At 35.7% G+C, this 18,096-nt stretch overlaps 2 protein-coding genes across 3 annotated transcripts; both read left to right on the plus strand.

Moving 5' to 3' along the window:
• Window positions 1-1,346: 1,346 nt before the first annotated feature.
• On the plus strand, window positions 1,347-7,043 carry plin3 (perilipin 3). The gene is made up of 8 exons (XM_077223402.1): window positions 1,347-1,454; window positions 2,635-2,698; window positions 2,971-3,166; window positions 4,057-4,139; window positions 4,529-4,760; window positions 5,678-6,036; window positions 6,165-6,383; window positions 6,510-7,043. Exons 2-8 carry the CDS (start codon window positions 2,636-2,638, stop codon window positions 6,612-6,614), a joined length of 1,257 nt encoding a protein of 418 aa, XP_077079517.1. The 5' UTR covers window positions 1,347-1,454; window position 2,635; the 3' UTR covers window positions 6,615-7,043.
• Window positions 7,044-8,028: 985 nt separating this feature from the next.
• LOC143732386 (AN1-type zinc finger protein 5) lies at window positions 8,029-16,429 on the plus strand. Of its 2 annotated transcripts, none has more exons than XM_077223404.1 (6): window positions 8,029-8,229; window positions 11,329-11,530; window positions 11,655-11,760; window positions 11,936-12,060; window positions 12,560-12,667; window positions 13,598-16,429. In XM_077223404.1, the coding sequence occupies exons 2-6, from the start codon at window positions 11,371-11,373 to the stop codon at window positions 13,744-13,746; spliced, it is 648 nt and encodes a 215-aa protein (XP_077079519.1). In that variant the 5' UTR covers window positions 8,029-8,229; window positions 11,329-11,370; the 3' UTR covers window positions 13,747-16,429. The 2 variants fall into 2 exon arrangements, with proteins under 2 accessions (XP_077079519.1, XP_077079518.1); XM_077223403.1 differs by having other exon boundaries at window positions 8,084-9,532.
• The last annotated feature ends 1,667 nt before the right edge of the window (window positions 16,430-18,096 follow it).

An 18,096-nucleotide genomic window follows, 5' to 3' on the forward strand; every position in this document is an offset into this window, starting at 1 on the left:
ACGTTGACTGAATTTGACTTTGCTTGCATCTCACATAAAATATAAGAAAGATATGATTCATTCATTTGAAATGTTTTGTTTCGTAATTATCATTTCCATTCTCTGCTTCGGTATTGTTATATTGTTAACTAAAACTAATACTATTAAAAATTGTTTTCTTTAATTGAAATAAAATAAAATATAAAATATCTTAGTATAATATGATGCAATAAATATAAAATAGAAATGTTGCCTTGGCAACAATCTGAAATAAGTTTAGGTTGAAGTTCAAAACTTAAAAACATTAAATCTATATAGAAATATATTTTATAAATAATACAAAACAATGACAAAAGCACCCGACAAAATTGCTAAAATTTAAAAAAAAAAAAATGAAAACACTACACTGTAAAAAACATGTTTTACATTGCTTTAACTCATTAAAATAAGTTAAGCAATTTTCAACTTTTTTATGTAAGACAAAATTCAACTAATTTTAAGTCAAGTTTAATGCAATTTAAGTTGAAATTACTTAAACATCTAAATTGATTGTACTTAAGCTTGCAGTGGCTGCTAAGTCAAATGTTTGAAAACAAAATATTTTTTCAGTATAGTGAAGTATCAGTTAAAGTGTACACGTCAACAACTTACACATCACCCTTATCTCAAATGATTAGCATTAGTGTAGAGGCGGGGGATTTTATCACTGATTTCTTATATAAGATTCCATATATAATCTTGTGTGGTTGTTAGAGCTTTAACCGCCAGGATAGGGATGGATTATGGACCAAACCAGAACTTCAGAGGCCTGTCTGGTCCTCAACAACTCATGCTGTTCAGCTCGAGACTTCCAAAGATTTGTAGTTAAATACGTGGGTATCATATTGCTTTTCTTTCACCTGAGATGAACTCAAAAGGATAATGATAATGATCCCTAATCTGGCAGTATCTTTATCAACACCCTGATACATCTGGTATATAAAGGTCCAAAATACTATGAGAGTAAGTTGCTCATTAACAGGATACATAAAATGTTATAATAGATTATTATGTTCTCATTTAAGAAAATTGTATTCTGGAGACATTTTACAGTAGGCTAATAATAATTATAGGTTGTTTTAAGAAATGCTTTGTTTAAGCAGATTTTTCTTGGGTGGCACAATTTGGGGAGTCTGGCCAAACAATAATTAATCTGAGGTTTAACATTTAGGGTTAGAGAGCGAGGAAATAATAATCATATAAAATATGCTAAAAAGGCAACAGTTAAAAATAGGGAATCAATAATTGAGGGTAGTTTCATAATAAGAGATCTCATAGAGGCTGATTGGTTTATTTCAAAGAACTCCGCCTAATTTTGCACTTTTATTGCGTCAAGTTGACTCAGCCTCTTGAGTAGCCTACACGGCGATTAGATTGAGACTCCCACATAGGCTGCTGCACGCGGGTCAGCGAGGGACAACAGAGATCAATAACAGGTCAGTTTCTATGACAGCTGTCTGAGACAATAGGAAAATGAGTCTGACAAGAAGTATGTGGGATGGCAAATAACAGTTTTTTTCATCGGTGCGTTAATGTTATATCAGTAGATCTATCAAAGAGCGAGCGCGAGCCTACGCTTACGTTTTGTTTCCAGTTGGCTAAAAGTTTCTTCACGCGTACAAGCCGCTCCTCAGAAACAAGAATACATTTATTAATGTCTACAATACAAAAATAAGTCTATTGTAAGATTAAAATGTTGTTAAGACGGTTTTGTCAAGTCTATCGTTTCAGTCTCATCTAGCTGTCAAATTCCAATCCACACGGAATCAATGGCGCAACAATAGAATTTCTCAGGAAGTGGGTGAAAGTTTAGCCATGCTTTTTCCTCTATTCAACGCTCTTGATTTGTCATTACGAAGGTCATCATTACGATGACGGGATCTCAACGCCCATTTCTTTAAAATGTAGCAAAGATATGTTAACTTGCCAATGAAGGATGATTTTTCCTCTATCTGGGCGTTTTATAAGGGTCAAAAAATTCATTTTTATGTCCTATTATTATTCGTTTTCGATCATCTAAACTAAAGGGAGGTTGAGAGGACACGGCTTTGTCGTTCCTTCATTTCTCATTACAATAACTTACAAAAGATAATTATGTGAAAGTACTCTTCTTAGGTTTAAAGAAAGACTGTATATAAATATAAATTGTTATATTATTATAAAATATAAATATATAGCCTACACATATTATGATATAAATATAGGCTATATGATTACAACTTTATATTATATTATTCTACATTATAAATTGTTCTTCATCTTCTTTATGGTCTCTAATCTGATTGACATGATAAACCAAGTGCGTCTATAATGGATCACGTAATTTGCACAGAAGTAGGCTATATGTTCACTCCTCATTTAATGTGACTCACCCAAGTATGATCAGTCTTAGTCCTGGAACAACATTAGAACCAACCAATCAGATTGTGGGGTTAGGATTAGATTTATAATTTTTATATAGTTTATAAATCTGTCATCATTTGCTTATCTGATTTTTTTCTGACCAGGCTGTGAGTTTTAATGGTTCCAGTGCCTTTGTGTTTCTGAGATGGATCGCTACTATCCATGATTATCAGTGAATTAAATGTTTTTTTTTTAATTCAACATTTCCCACAGAATGGCAGATAATGGGAAGTCAGCAGAGAAGAACACAGAGGCTTCACAGGCTACTCAGGACCAAGTGAGTCACGCATTTCATGACCCTCACATACAGTTACAAAACAGAAGTTTTCTAATCACAACGTTTTATATGACATACACGTTCATTCATATAAACCAAATTTATATGTAAGTCGTTCATGAAACCATTTTATATCAATTTTATTCCATGCATCAGTGAATAAGTATTTTTTATTAACAATTTGTTCTGTCATGTTTCATGAATGAGGCCCATTGTGCATCAAAAGTAGAGTAAATAGCAACAAAGTTTTTTTTTTCATTTCATTGTTTCAGAGTGTGGTTTCCCGAATGAGCAACCTGCCGCTGGTGAGTTCAGCATGTGGTGCGGTGTATAATGCTTACAGCACTACTAAAGACAACGTGCCACTCCTGAAAGGAGTAATGGAGGTGGCAGAGAGCGGGGTGCGAACACTAGGTGCCGCTGCTTCAACGGGTACCAAACCCATACTAGACCGGCTGGAACCTCAGAGTGAGTTTCTTAAACCTAGATGCAGTTACTAAAGTTACGGTAGTTTGTACACGGACGGTCAAAAGTTTGGAATAATTATGATTTTTTTTTTTAAATGCTTTTGAAAGAAGTCTCTTATGTTCATCAATGCTGCATTTATTTGATGAAAAATACAGTAAAACCAGTAATATTGTGAAATTTTTCTGATGTCTCATTTTAAAATGTAATTTATACCTGTGATTCAAAGTTGAATTTTCAGTTTTATTACTCCAATGTCAATGTTTCAATGTTGAAAACGTTGCTCGTGCTTAATATTTTGTATTACAATCTTTTCTAAAAAAAAAAAAAATTTAAATGAATACTTTTATTCAAAAAAGAGGCATTACATTGGAAACCTTTACAACATTATGAACATCTTTACTGTCATTTGAATCAGTTTCAAATAAATTCTGTTCTTTTGAACTTTCTATTCATCACAGAATCCTGACGAAATGTTTCACAGTTTCCACAAAAATATTAAGCTGCAAAAACTGTTTTTAACACTGATAATAAAAAGAACCATTATTAATAATTGAGCACCAATAATAATAAAGCATTAAATCAGAATATAAGAATGATTTCTAAAAGGTCATGTGACACTGAAGACTGTAATGTCTGCTGAAAATTCAGCTTTTTTCCATCACAGGAATAAATTATATTTTACAATAAATTCTAAGAAAACAGTTATATTAAAATTTAATATTATTTTATTTCACAATATTACTGTTTTTACTGTATTTTTATCAAATAAATTCAGTCTTAGTGAGCAGAAGAGACTTCTTTCAAAAACAAAAACAAAATAATTATTATATCTTAATTATTGCAAACTTCTGTCTGCCAATGTTATTATTTGTGTTTTTTCTCTTTTGCAGTTGCAGTGGTAAATGAATACGCCATGAAAGGCCTGGACAAGGTAGAAGAAAATCTTCCAATTTTACAACAACCAGCAAACAAGGTAAAGCCTAGACCGACTTATTCTACATTTGAATCGCTATATGAATCAATATTGTAAATATCTCCATGGCACTTAATATTCAACAATATTATTGATCTGAATGTACTGACGCTATTGTATGAGAACTGAACTGAGCTGGACGATTACCTCATTTTATTTTTTTGCAGTACTGCTTTATAGATGAAATGTTGATGAAATGTTGATGAATAGATTAACTAATTTAATAATTGATGACCTTTACAATGGATATGAATCAACACTGAACTGACTTCAGCTGAACAACAGCTGAAATGCATAATTTTTCCTGTTTATCACTGTAAAGATGCTATGAAACAATCTGTATTGTATAAAGCGTTATATAAATAAAGGTGACTTGACTTGACTTGCAGCTGGTCTCTGACACAGTGGGCATGATGTACCAGTCAGTAACCGGAGCAAAGGATGCTGTGGTAGGGGCTGTGCTGGGAGGTGTGGAAAAGACACGTATGGCTGTGACCGGAGGGATAAACACTGTCATGGGGAGCCGTGTGGGCCAGATGGTCAGTAATGGTGTAGACAAGGCCCTTACCCACTCTGAAGACTGGGTGGATCAGAACCTTCCACTTAGTGAAAAGGAGCTTGGTAAGTGAAGTAGCACTTCAGACCCAGTAATTTCATTATTATTAAGAAATTACTTCAAAAATGAGAAGAAAAAAATTAATGTTAAAGGTAAAAATGTTCTGTGTTAGCCTTCTGTTTGAATATACAGTACATTATCACTATGAAAGGGCAAAGGGCATATTCTTGGAGTAAAGACTTTTTTGTTTCAGTTCTGGCAAGAGCTAATGAGCAATAGGGAATGCAGCTTTAAGAAAACATTTCACTTTCAAGTCCTGCTATTGCATTATTACCTAGAAATTAAAGTTTTTAATACAATAAAAAATGTTTGCTATTCTTTCATATACTGTATATTTATTTTCTATGTATATTTCCTAAAATATATTCAATATATATTCTACTGTTTAAAAGTAAAAACATTTATAATACTTTTATTCAGCAAGCAGGCATCAAATTGATCAAAAGTGGCAGTAAAGACTTTTACTTTGAAAAAAAAATCTAATTCTCAAATAAAAATTATTTTGAACTTTCAATTAATTGAAGAAATATGGTTTCCACAAAAAATTATTAAGCAGCAACATTGTTAATAATGACAATGTGTTAATAAGACATGTTTCTTGAGCAGCGAATTAGCAAGAATGATTTCTGAAGGATCATGTGACACTGAAGACTGGCTGCTGAAAATTCAGCTTTGCCATCACAGAAATAAATGACATAAAAAGGAAATCCATTACATTTAAATACATTGAAATAGAATGTGGTTATTTTAATAATATTTCACAGCATTACTCTTTTTGCTCTGTGTTTGATCAAATAGATGCTGCCTTTGTGAGCCTAAAAGACTTCTTTGAAGCCATAAACAAATCTTACTGGCCCAAAACTTTGCCTATATATGTATGAATGTAAGGTGTTGACATCAGTGTTGTGTGTTCTGCCTCTAGCTGCCCTAGCTGAACCAAGGCCAGATGACGAGGGAGGATTCATGGTAACTACTAGCCCCAGCTACTTCGTCCGCCTGGGTAAGCTGTCTGCCAAAGTTCAGGAGAGGGCGCTTGAGCAGTCCCTGCTTCGAGCCCGCAAGGCGAGAGACAATACGCATGCCACTGTGACTCAAATGACCAGCACTTTGGACCTGCTGGAAAGTACCAGGGCTACTTTGGCCAGTGCCAGCCAGCAGCTAGGAGGCGCTCCGGAGCAGTTACTTCAGAGATGGAAAGAATGGAAGGAAGGCCAGCCCAAAGAACTGCAGGAAAAAGTAACAGAAGAAACTGAGGTGGATGGAGCAAAAGGCAAGGGAGAGGTACAGATGCACTTTGTATTTGTTGTTTTTGGATGTATTTTACTTACAATCGGACACAAAATATGAATATCTTACTCAAGACTATCAGACACATATTCAGTGTGCATATGTGGATATCTCCCTCATAGGAGCTGGAGTGGAGAGCCCTGTCCATGGTACGGGGTTTGAGTGATCAGCTAAAGGTAGCGTGTTCAGGTGTTGTGTCCAGCGTACAGGGTCTCCCAGGCACTGTGCAGGAACAGCTTCTGAATGCTCGACATACAGCTGAAGAACTCCAGGCATCTCTGAGCAGCACCAGGACACTCACACCCATTCTCTTACAGCAGACGCGTCAGCAGATAAGCCAGGTACAGTCAGTTTGAGTCGAGCGTATGTCATTTTGTTCATCAATTGTTGTGCTCTATTCAGTTCTAATCTATTATAAAATTTACGTCGAATTTCGACAGTGTTTATCAATCTTCATCTTTTAACAGGTACGACAATCTTTGGATGGAGTCGTGGAATACCTTCTTAATAACACTCCTCTCAATTGGCTGGTTGGGCCTTTTGCACCTCAGATAACAGAGAAAGGCGATTGAAAATGCCCCATAATCTAATGAAATAGGTTAATATATGCTGCAAATTGTTGAATGTTGTAACCATTTCCATTTCAGTATTTTAACTTGTGTTAACTAGAGTCATTAGACTCATACTACTTTTTAAAAATGACAGTATAATGAAGATAAAATTGCAAATTATAATTTTAGCAATATCAGTATTTTAAACCAAGGATTGAAACCACTGCCGTATGGAAGCTAATGCAGGTGGTAAACTGCCGTATAGCATCAAACCTTTGTCGTACTTATCAAATACTGAATACATTGCACTTTCTAAATAAGAGCAAGCCATATAGTCCCTGGTTTTGTAATTCATGATGTTTATGTCATTACTCCTGCAAAAGAGATCTTTTTATTGTTTAAAATGCAAAATCAATCGATCAATGAAATAAAATACTTTTGTGAAAGAAATTATTTCTATTTCTTCCATTTGTTTTAGCTTTCTGAGCACAAATGACGGATTCTATGGAGAGGTACTATATAATATTTAAGCATTTCTGCATATTTTGGGTCATTTTTATGCAATATCACAGAGGCAAGTGTGCTATTACTTGCCTTGTGGTGCCATCTCAAAAAAGGCACATAATCACTTTCACAGACCTTCACCTGGACTGTTCCCTGCTGGTGGAATGATCTGCCTAACTCAACCAGAGCTGCTGTGTCCGTAGCCATTTTCAGGAAACAGCTGAAGACACAGCTTTTTCAGCCATTAATTTGATCCATTAATACTAACACTTTCTTTGCTTTTCTCTTCTTTCTATATCTATTCATTTAAAAAATAAATGTATACTGCATTAGACCAAACAGGGAAGGGTTGAAGCACTTGCATATTGTTCTCCTATTGTCAGTTTAATTGCTTCTATTGCTTTCATTTGTTAGTCACTTTGGATAAAAGCGTCTGCTAAATGATTCCAATGTTATGATTTCTGTTCTGAAAATGTATGCAAATCAGTGAGTAATTAATTAGATAATGATTAATTTTCATATTTAAAAATAACAATCTAGAAAACCTGTCTCATTGTACTGCGATTGATCAACTGGGAAAGTATGGAGATATAAGTTAAATTTTTTTACCCTATTCACCTGTGGGTCTTGGCTTAAACAAAAGGACTGGAACCAGCAAAAATAGAATAATGCATAATATAATATACTGTATACTGCATTAACATGTGGTTGCAATAAATGAGCTGAAGCTGAAGTAGGAAGCTTTGACACCGAAATTGAAAATGAAAGCATACATGTGTAAATTGCACATGACCATTTTGCCCTCCCTATTCTCTAAGATATCTGTAACTTTTTCATCCAAAACAATTCAAACCAACGTTGTCTCAAACACGCATTTAAATACATAAATTCACTGCAAGGTATAGGAATACTTGGAAGGATTTGTTGGTGTGTGGACCATAGGTGTGTACTAGGGGGAAGTGTGATGATGAGGTTTCGATGATGGCCAAATTGTTGCGTTTCGGTTGACGTCACACCCGTTGTTTCAGATGACGTTGAGAAAAGCAGGCCGCACGCGCATAGCAGGAACCTACTCTGTCAGATTTCTGGGGATCAAGGTCGTCGATTCCTCCTCGGTCACACGGAAATACGGGTAAATATTCGAGCTATTGGAGGTTTTAAGCCACCGCAAGTGTTCGTGGGACGGTCTCGAGGTCCCAGTTGTCCGATTTCTGTGCCTGCCATCACGTCGGCTAGCTATTAGCAGAGCTAGCGCGTTAGCCTGGCTAGTTGAATATCAGAAACAAATCGACTTTCATCTATTCAGCAATTTCAACACGGTCATCTGTACGTAAACGTTAATGTTAAATATTTTGAAGGATTGTATTTGCTTTTTGTATTTGTCACTTCGACGTTGACAACACCTCGGTTTGTTGTTTGTCGCCATTCTAGGGTCAAAGACAAATGTTTTTCTAATTGCGGAGAGGCTCTCAGCTGATTTTTACTGGACATGCTCCAAAGTAACCTAATTTATTCCCGTTTATTTGGTAATCTGTCATCCAGATTGCGACGGTAAACTTCTATTTTTCCATATTAAACACGTAACTTACTGCTTTATTTTATATGTATTGAAGCGCAACTGTTGTCAGATTGTTTTATCGTCATTAGATCAGCAGGCTTTTAAGGTTTCTGTAACCTGGATCATTCGTTTGCTTGTTTGAGAAACAAAAAGCGAACAAAGAAAATATTGTTTTCATGCAGCATACTGTCAGCATCTAACAAGGTCATAAACAAATAAATCAAAGGGGTTTAATTTGGGGTTTCACTCTAATGGGAGTCCAGCAATTTATAAACTTTGTCTCTCATTTATCTTCCTATCTAGTTTATATACATCGTTTGTTTAATACATGGTGGCATTGTACAAATCAGCCATGTCAAGAGTAAATTAACTAAACATGAATAGATGTTTTCTTCTAAACCTTTCAGCAAAGTCAAGGGTAGAGCACAAAAGATGTCCAATTCGATGCATCTAGTTTAGTTAATTTGTCTGATATGTGTTGTGATAGCAGTTATGCATTTTTAGTTCTAAATGTATTTTAACACTTTATTTTAAAGGGTCCATGTTATACCTTACCTATTTCTAAAAAAAAACGTAAATTATGCATAATACAAGCAACTAAACCAAACCCTAACACTTAGTACATGTTAATTAATATTACTCAGTATATATTTGTGTAATTACACTGTAACCAGGACACCTTAAAAAGTGTAACCAAGTAAGACATTTAGAAAATAAAAATTCTGTCATTGTTTGGCCTCATTCATTACAAACCTATATGCTATTTTTTTCCCTCATGGAACACAAAAAAAGTTTTAAAGAATATTTGCCATACAACAACAGTTCATAGTGACCATATGCTGTCAAGCCCCCAAAAGAACAAAAAAGCCCCATGAAGGTGAGGCCCCTCTATATACTATATACAAAGTTATTAGTGATCGACCGATATTGATTTTTTATAACCGATACCGATATTTATTTACTTTTATACTTCTGTTTTTGGCACAATTATCACAACACAAATGAACTGAACAAACCATTTTATTTATAACAATCACTCCCTCCTTGCATACAAAAAAAAACTTTATATTTATACACAAATAAATAGAGGGGTCTGAGTCTAAAAAATAAACTGCACTGTTACTAAGTGTCTTTGTTTAAAAATAAAAGCTTTGATGAGGTAAAAAATAAAGCACAAAAACTATTCTAACATATTTGGATATGTTTATTTGTTTTCATAAATGGTAAACTAATCAAATTACAATAAAAACATTTATATTATTACATTATATAATTTATATCTAAATTATACATATCATTTATAAGCATCAGCAGCAACAATGTTAACAATAGGCAAAATAAATGTTAAAAGTCTAATGTTTTCATATGGAGAAAATAATTGACAGAGGAGTCATATCACCTTTGCAGAAATGTAATTCATTTTAAACAGTTTTAGAAGGTTTATGTGCCGTTTAATAGGTTTAAACTAAGAGTGAGGAATAATTCACTGGGTAATATTAATTCACTGCATAATATTAGCTGGAATAGCCTATAACATCAGGAAAGTAACAAACAAAACAGCATATACATCATTGCATTTTCCAACTAGTATGTTATTAATTATTATTAATATTTTTGTCGGTCTAGATCATGAACTGCTTTATGACAAAGTGCTGTTTATCTATGCATTTACACATAACTATAACATTAGGCTATACGTTACTCAACCGCGATCGCGAGTGCAGATAATAAATAATTAATTTCCACAAAGCGGTATATTTAGATGTGTATTAGCGAAATAATTGCTATGTAGTAAATGATAATATAATCTAGGGTGTTTAAACAAGATAATCTTGTCAAAAGTTTCATTCAGTGGCCGTGCTTCAGCATTCCTGATCATCAACCCAGTGAGTGCTCAGCAATATGAACGACCTTTTTTTTCGAGACTAATGGTGAGCAAATACAACAGATAGAGAATTAAATTCAGCGCTTTTATTTTCAACATGCACTCATTCATGTCTGTTTTATTTAATTAATGTAAAGTTACGTCTTTATTGGGGAAGGACATGACGGATTACGCTACGTGGCTCAAAGAGTTCGTCTCAATTTTTTAGAACCAAGCTGCATAAATAAACTATATCAGGCATTTATGTCTCAAATCTCATTTCTGCATGCATGTCTGTTATGTTAAATAAAGTTGAATAATTAAAGCAAAGCAAGTAGAACATATACTTTACCCGTGCACAGAGTTGTTATTGACTGATCTCCTCAGACGCGGGCTGCAATGGCGGAATTCTCAAAACGGCCACAAGATGGCGCCGTTTATCGGAAAATCCGATATTACAAAACCGATTCCCGATTATGGGAAAATGCTTAAATATCGGGAAAAATATCGGTAAACCGATACATCGGTCGATCACTAAAAGTTATGTGGCTTGAAAAATAGCATTCTAGTTACAACTATTTTATGATGCTTTTATATGCCTTTTTTGAAACTTGTTAGCCAATGGATACAAGAATCAATGTGAAGTTTATTTTTGTGTTTCATAAAAATGTCATGCATGTCAGGAATGACATGGAGAGTCAAATATCTTTCATTTTTAGATACTATTTCCTTCAATGTAACTAAGGTCTTTAAGCCACTAATGCTAAATTATGCTAATGAAATATTAATTTATTCGACCCCTTCTTTAGGATCGCCATATCCCGTCCCCCTCACCCCCCTTCTCAAACAGCATGGCTCAGGAGACAAATCAGACGCAGGTGCCAATGCTTTGCACTATGGGATGCGGTTTCTATGGTAACCCTCGCACCAATGGAATGTGCTCTGTCTGCTACAAGGAACATCTGCAGAGACAACAAGGTGGGGGGCGAAACAGTCCTCCGGGTGAGAAAGGTAAATCAGTTAAATCAATTACAGTGTCAAATACACCTACAGTAGTGCATTCAGAACCTAATTTGTTCACTTAGTTTTGAAGTTAAGAAGAGTTCATGGTTAGCTCCTTGTCTGTCTCTTCCAGCGGCCACATCTCCTGTAGGTTCCCCAGGTGCGTCTGCAGTAACAGTGGAGTCCAGCCCTGTACCCCCTACGGAAGCCGTTACCCCGCCTGAAGAACGCACGTCTTGGTAATAAGGTCTTTATGAATCTGAGACTGATCATGCTTGAATTGGTTCAAACTGCAAGTGCAAAAACAGCCTGTAGCTCAGTGGTAATCTCTTAATGAGCACAAGCAGCTTATGATGGTATAGGAAGGAATTATAACAAATAACTCCTGTATTTGGTTGGATTGTGTTTATGCAGTAGTTCGACCAGCCCAGTGACCCAGCAGATGACTGCTATGAGCATCTCCCAGGACACGGCAACCAATGATTCAGACAGAGCAGAAGTGGAGGAGGAAGAGGAGGAGGGATCGTCTAAAAGCACAGGTCTGCTTTGTTTTCACGGCTGTGTTTAAATGAATAAATATACTTTCATTTTTAGACGCATATTCTTTGGTTATTTGAACCGTTCTGCTGCTTACACTGAAATATTTTTTTTATTTTATATTATTTATTTTAAATAATGTTCTATTGTAATCACACAATTTTAGTTAATTTTAGTCCCAAAAAAGACAATCAACATATATTTAGATTTTTGTTTCAAAAATCTTTTTTTTTTATATATTTTTTTTATTCTGATAGATTTAATCTTGGTCATATTTAGTCAATTATGAAAGACCAGAGTAATCTAGAAAGAAGAAATACACCTTGAAAAACGTGAACAACCATATCCAAACTTAATCCCTGTTTTTAATTCTCTTTATGGAAGACATGAATACTGATGAATCATTAAATCATTGATTTGAGTATCGTGTAGCCTCAGAAGACAGGACATTTATTGTGTTTTAGAAAATTATCTATCAAAGACTGGCCATGTGTTTAACAGGGCCAGTAGGGGAGGCTGCGCAGACTTCATCAGATGGAGATCAGACCCCTGACAAGAACAAAAAGAAGAATCGATGCTTCACTTGTAGGAAAAAAGTTGGCCTCACGGGTAAGAGCCAAGGGAAGCGCTTTTTGTTCTTGAATGAGGGCTGGGCTGCACATATCTTTGAGCAGACTTCAAAACTTTACAAAATATAGCTTTAATGCAAAGCTGTTCTTTTTTGTTGTTGTTGATTACTGCAAAGCTGCTCATTTTCCTTTTTTGTTGAAAGAATCAGCGGATTGTCTCCTATTTTATTATTCCCATTACCTAAGTTCATATATATAAACACATTTGCATCCAACATGCTGGTTTGGTTCATAGTATGTTTTAATATGTTTAATATATTAATATACTAATGTTATAAGTTTGGGGTCAGTAAGATTAAAAAACAAACAAATTAATACTCTTATTCAGCAAGGATGCATTAAAGTGACAGAAATCTTTTGTAAAAATGTAAAATCTTTACTATTGCAAATAAATTGCTGCTCTTTGAACTTTCTATTCATTAATGAATCCTGAAAAAAATGGGTCACAGTTTACACAAAAGTTATGTAGAACAACTGTTTTCTGCATTGATAATAATAATACATTTCTCGAGCACACAAAATCAGCATATTTTAATGATTTCTGAAGGATCATGTGAAACTGTAGACTGGAGTCATGGAAAATTAAGCTTTGCCATCACTTATATATGTAAATAACATTTTAAAACAAATATAAGTTTTGTAATATCCCAAACTTTTGAACAGTAGTGTATAATTCCCCCCCCAAAATCGACTTGCATTTATATTACCGGTATATAACCATCAATTTTAGTTAATTTGTTCTAGTTTTAATCTGTATTTAGACAGCATACTGCAGGTTAGTGCTGCATTTCACATGGTCCTGCTGGTATCCTGCCCTTTCTTGAGAGAAATCAGAAATCATTGCTAAACTTTTTCACCCAGCAGGATTACATGACTGACTGAATCCACTTGCTTTTGTGTCTGTCTATAGGCTTTGACTGTCGCTGTGGTAACCTGTTTTGCGCTATCCACCGTTATTCTGACAAACATGACTGTCCCTTCGACTACCGAGGAGCCGCTGCCGCCCGCATCCGCAAGGAGAACCCCATTGTGGTAGCTGAGAAGATTCAGAAATTATGAGGACTGATGGCTAAACGAGCAAATATTGTTTGACCTGCAAGTTTTGGAACCATGGCGCTGAATAACACCATTCTAAAATGGGTTCATTTCTTCATCGTAGGATAAGGTTGGTGGGGTTGTAGGGTACAGCCCCTGCTTGGCCACTCCCTAAACTATCATCTCCCTGTCTCTCCCGGAAGGACGGTGTAGAGGTGTGTGTGTGTGTGTGAATGTGTGACATGTTGAGAAATATGTGAGTGTGTTTGTTTTATTTTATTATTTTCTTTTCTAGAGAGCCAGGGAGAAGAGGGATTGGTTGTCAGGTGGGCATCCATGTGAACTGGGGGGAGGGTGGACTCTTTAGTTTTTACCCTGGCATTGATTTTTGTTAGGATATTAACATTATTTTTTTATAGGAGCCCTGAGATGTGGGTTCCGGAATCATTGGAAGAGGTGGGTGGGGGCGGCATTGAGAGGGAATTTCTGTGATATCGCAAAACGTTGCTGAAGAAGAATATAGATTTTAATGACTACTCCCACATTTACCCATGTAAAATTCTTTTTCTGTGTTATTCTTTTTTCTTTATTCTGGTTAATTATCCCAACATGTCAAATCCCAGCCTGTGCATTTAAAAAATATTTCTCTTTTATATATTGACTTATCATGCTAATGTTGGGTGCATGAATAGTTATTGGATGGGGTTTGAAGGGGGGAGGGTGGGGTGTAGCAAGAGCCTTGACATAAGCGAGTGACTGAGTTTTATTTTCTTTCCTTTTCTGTTTTAATGAGTGTATGGCATCAGAAGATCTATATTAATATATTGTACGTAGCTTGAATTGTGTGATTGCATTCTATTTATTTTGTATTATCATTTGGTTGGTTGATACTGGAGGATTGGAAGCATCTGTCCCCCCCAAAAAAAGACTAAAACCCATTTGTAGGAAACCCTTAACAATATTTGAACATTTTGCTCCATTTACATATGCATTTTCAAGAATTATATGTCCTGATGGGGTAGAGTCACACTAGATTGGGCTGAAAAAAATCTTGCTTTTCAGAATCAAAGCACAAGAACGTTCAGTTTCTTTGCACAAAAAAAAAAAAGTGCAGTTAGCGTAGGATCCTTGGTGCTGTACGGAACCTAGCAGGCCTGTTGTTGCTAATGCACGCCAGCGATTAACTATTATGACCTTTTACCTCAGAGTCAGAGCTTTGAGAGCAAGGTATTTGTTAACCACCAGCAGACCATTGAATGATGCGAATGGAACCGGCTAGTAATATGTTTATTAGGTGACGCCTTTCCAGTTCCAAGACATGTATTTACAATTAATACCGCTGTGCTTATGATGTCATAGTGGAAAATGCACACACTTCTCCTAACAGATAAACGTTGCATGCTCACACAGATATTAGGCCAAATGCAGTGTTTGCTAAAGCCACATTTTACATTGCTACAAAAATGTAAAACAGAACAGTGTACCGTTGCACGGGCAAATGGAGCCTGCTATCCAAATGAACGGGTTTCTTCTATTGTATAATGTAAATATTATATGGCTACCATTCTAAATAGAATGTTTAAGGTTTTAGAAAGAAGGTTCAGAAGGGAAAAAACGTCTGTTTCGTGTGTATGTAGTGTTTATTAACGATCCATAGGTAAGGAGAAAGATGCAATGCGGTGTTCTCTGTCATCCTTTGAGTGAATCTTGTATCTTTGTGCTGGTTGTGTGTTTTTAATTACTACTTTGTTGTTGTAAAAGGGCTGAAACAACCATTTTGTATTTATCCTTAAATTTGTCCAGCTATCTTCCCCTGTGATGTTTTTGGAAGTGCACATTTTTCCATAATTCATATACAACCCCTTGATTTCAAGACTTGTTGAAAGCAACTTGGTGGATGTAACAGATTTGAAGTCCTGGTAATGACCTTGCTGCTTTATTAAGAAAATAACCTGAGCTTTAATTAGCACCGTCTGCGATTGCAGCATTATCCTCAGTGGGGCTGCCAGCTCAAGAGGGCTTTTGTGCAAGGCAGGTGTCAGTGGCTCAGAGTACTCAAGCCACGCTTGGCTGAGCCGGCATCCTGACAGCCTTTTAATGAGGGTTGGGATCTCACTCTTTCTGTCTGCACCATTTGCTTGAGGATAATCCTACCTTTCTAGGTTTTAATTGTAGGCATACAGACAGGTGAAAGGCGGTGTATGGAAATTCTGGACTCCTAATTTCTAGTGAGATTGTTGTAGTGTGTGTGGTGGGCAAAAAACTGTGAATGTAGTCAACCGCTTGACTATGAAGCTCCAGTGGGTTGAAAGCCAGTTGGTCACCTCTAATGTTGCCTTCAGTGTCTTATCAGATCATTGGCACTATATGCCAGTGCATTACCCCTTCTATGCTAGCAATGATTAACTGTCCTCATTGCATGTTATTGAGCAAAATAGTGAAGTGACGCGGTTAAAGAAGAATGCCTTGATTTTGGTGATTTAATTTTCTCCCTGTAGTTCATCAGAACATTCGGATGGGTGACGCGAGTTTCAGCTCAGGCATGTTCGGCAGTACATTAACCAGCATTGATGGGTTAATTTAGCAGCGTGCCCAGTCCCCCAGAGACACCACCAGATACCTTTTGTTTTCTTTTGAAATTTAGGATTGTATGATGTGTATGAGTAAGTATAAAACCAATAAAATCACAAAGTTTATTTTAAATTTACACAGTGTTTTGTTGTGCAAATATTTTTCCAGAACATCTAAAGCAGCGGTTCTTAACCAGATGGGGCTCTGCAAACTTCCAAAGGACCTCAATAAGTCTTAAAAGTATTTTATTAACAATTAAAAGGCTTAAAAAACTAAAAGGTAATGGTGTATAAAACAGAGTTATTAGAGGTACATATCAACTTAGATAGGACAACCTTGGATAAAGGGGGGCTTGAAGTCAAAAAAGGTTAATAACCACTGATCTACACTGTTAAAATCAAATGTTCCAGAAGGGGTGTTTTTGTAGCAATATTATTCACAGCAGCGCCATCCTTGGTTTTTAATGAGAATGAAATTGAGTATGTGAGGTATAGATGTACATCTCTTCAGTGGGTTGTACTGTTATTTAATGTGTTTTTAGATTGTTATACTGATGAAACATTGCAAAAATATATTTCCAAGAGATTTCAGTTGACAAAAAAATTTGCTGTGGAAAATTGTAAGTAATCTAGGAGCTTTACACAGCTTTTTACAGCAGATGCCATTGAAAAAACACGGTAAGTCTATCCCTCACAGCCTTGCTTTCATACCTGTCATGACGCTGCTCTGAATAAGGTCTATAGAAGAGCCATTTAGGTTCCCTTTGGGACCCTTTCGTGAAAGAGAAAAAAGATTGTTTCAATAATATGAAGACCCTTTTCCCACTATAAAGAATCTTCTGTGTAATGGAAATGTTTCATGGATGTTAAAGGTTCTTCATGGAACCATCAATCCCAAGAAGAAACATTTATTTTAAAGAGTGTAGTGCATATGTTTTGCTGAAAATATACTTGAAATGAATCCAACTGTTGTACCTTTGCACAAACAGCCCACATGACTCATACTCTTGGGAAACTTGGAAATACTTGACTCCAGGAAGTGGTGTAGGTAATTACTGATCACCCACCTAACTTTAGCTGAACATCTCTTAGCCCTCCTCTGACGTTTCTTCAAGCAGAATGTCCTTTCATGCTGTGATATTAATTGAGTAAACCGTGAAGATGTCCTGTGTCTGCATATGAATCACCCTGTATTATCACCCTGCCCACCACAGACAGCTTGTTTTCCTTCACAGCTGGCTACTGTCAATGTGCACTTGTGTGGTTTTTAAGTCTCCAGGTTTTAAAAGGGTTAATATTTGTCTGTTAGATTTAATGTTACCATATGATTCCATTGTATTAATTTGGTTGAGACAAATTATAGACAGCTATGGAACTTTAAAAAGAGATAGCCTACTTTAAACTTAAATTTTATTTTTGTCAAGACAGTAGTTTGTCTTTAAAAAACAACATGTATCATGTTTTTCTTAAGTTTAATATATTTTGGTCTATAACACTTAAATTGTGGACGTTGTCTTACTCTTAAGAATAATCAGTGTATTGTGTGACTTGGAATTAAACGGTTTAGTGGCCTATAGAATACAAATAGGCAAAGCTTTATTTAAATGGAAGAATTTGGAATATTTCTCTCGCATGATTGAAATTATCAGCTGTCTGGCAGATTTTACAAAGCTACGACAGTAGATCCTACAGAAGTTCCTTGGATACTCCTCCCGCTCATAGGCTTCAGCTATGTCATGTCAGCGTAATTTCCGGATGCGATACAGTAAAGAGCAAAGACGTTTTAACAGGATGCACATCATCC

This window comes from Siphateles boraxobius, unplaced genomic scaffold, assembly GCF_051911475.1.
Source record: "Siphateles boraxobius isolate OS27281-9 unplaced genomic scaffold, OSU_SipBor_1 9, whole genome shotgun sequence".
Lineage (NCBI taxonomy): Eukaryota > Metazoa > Chordata > Actinopteri > Cypriniformes > Leuciscidae > Siphateles > Siphateles boraxobius.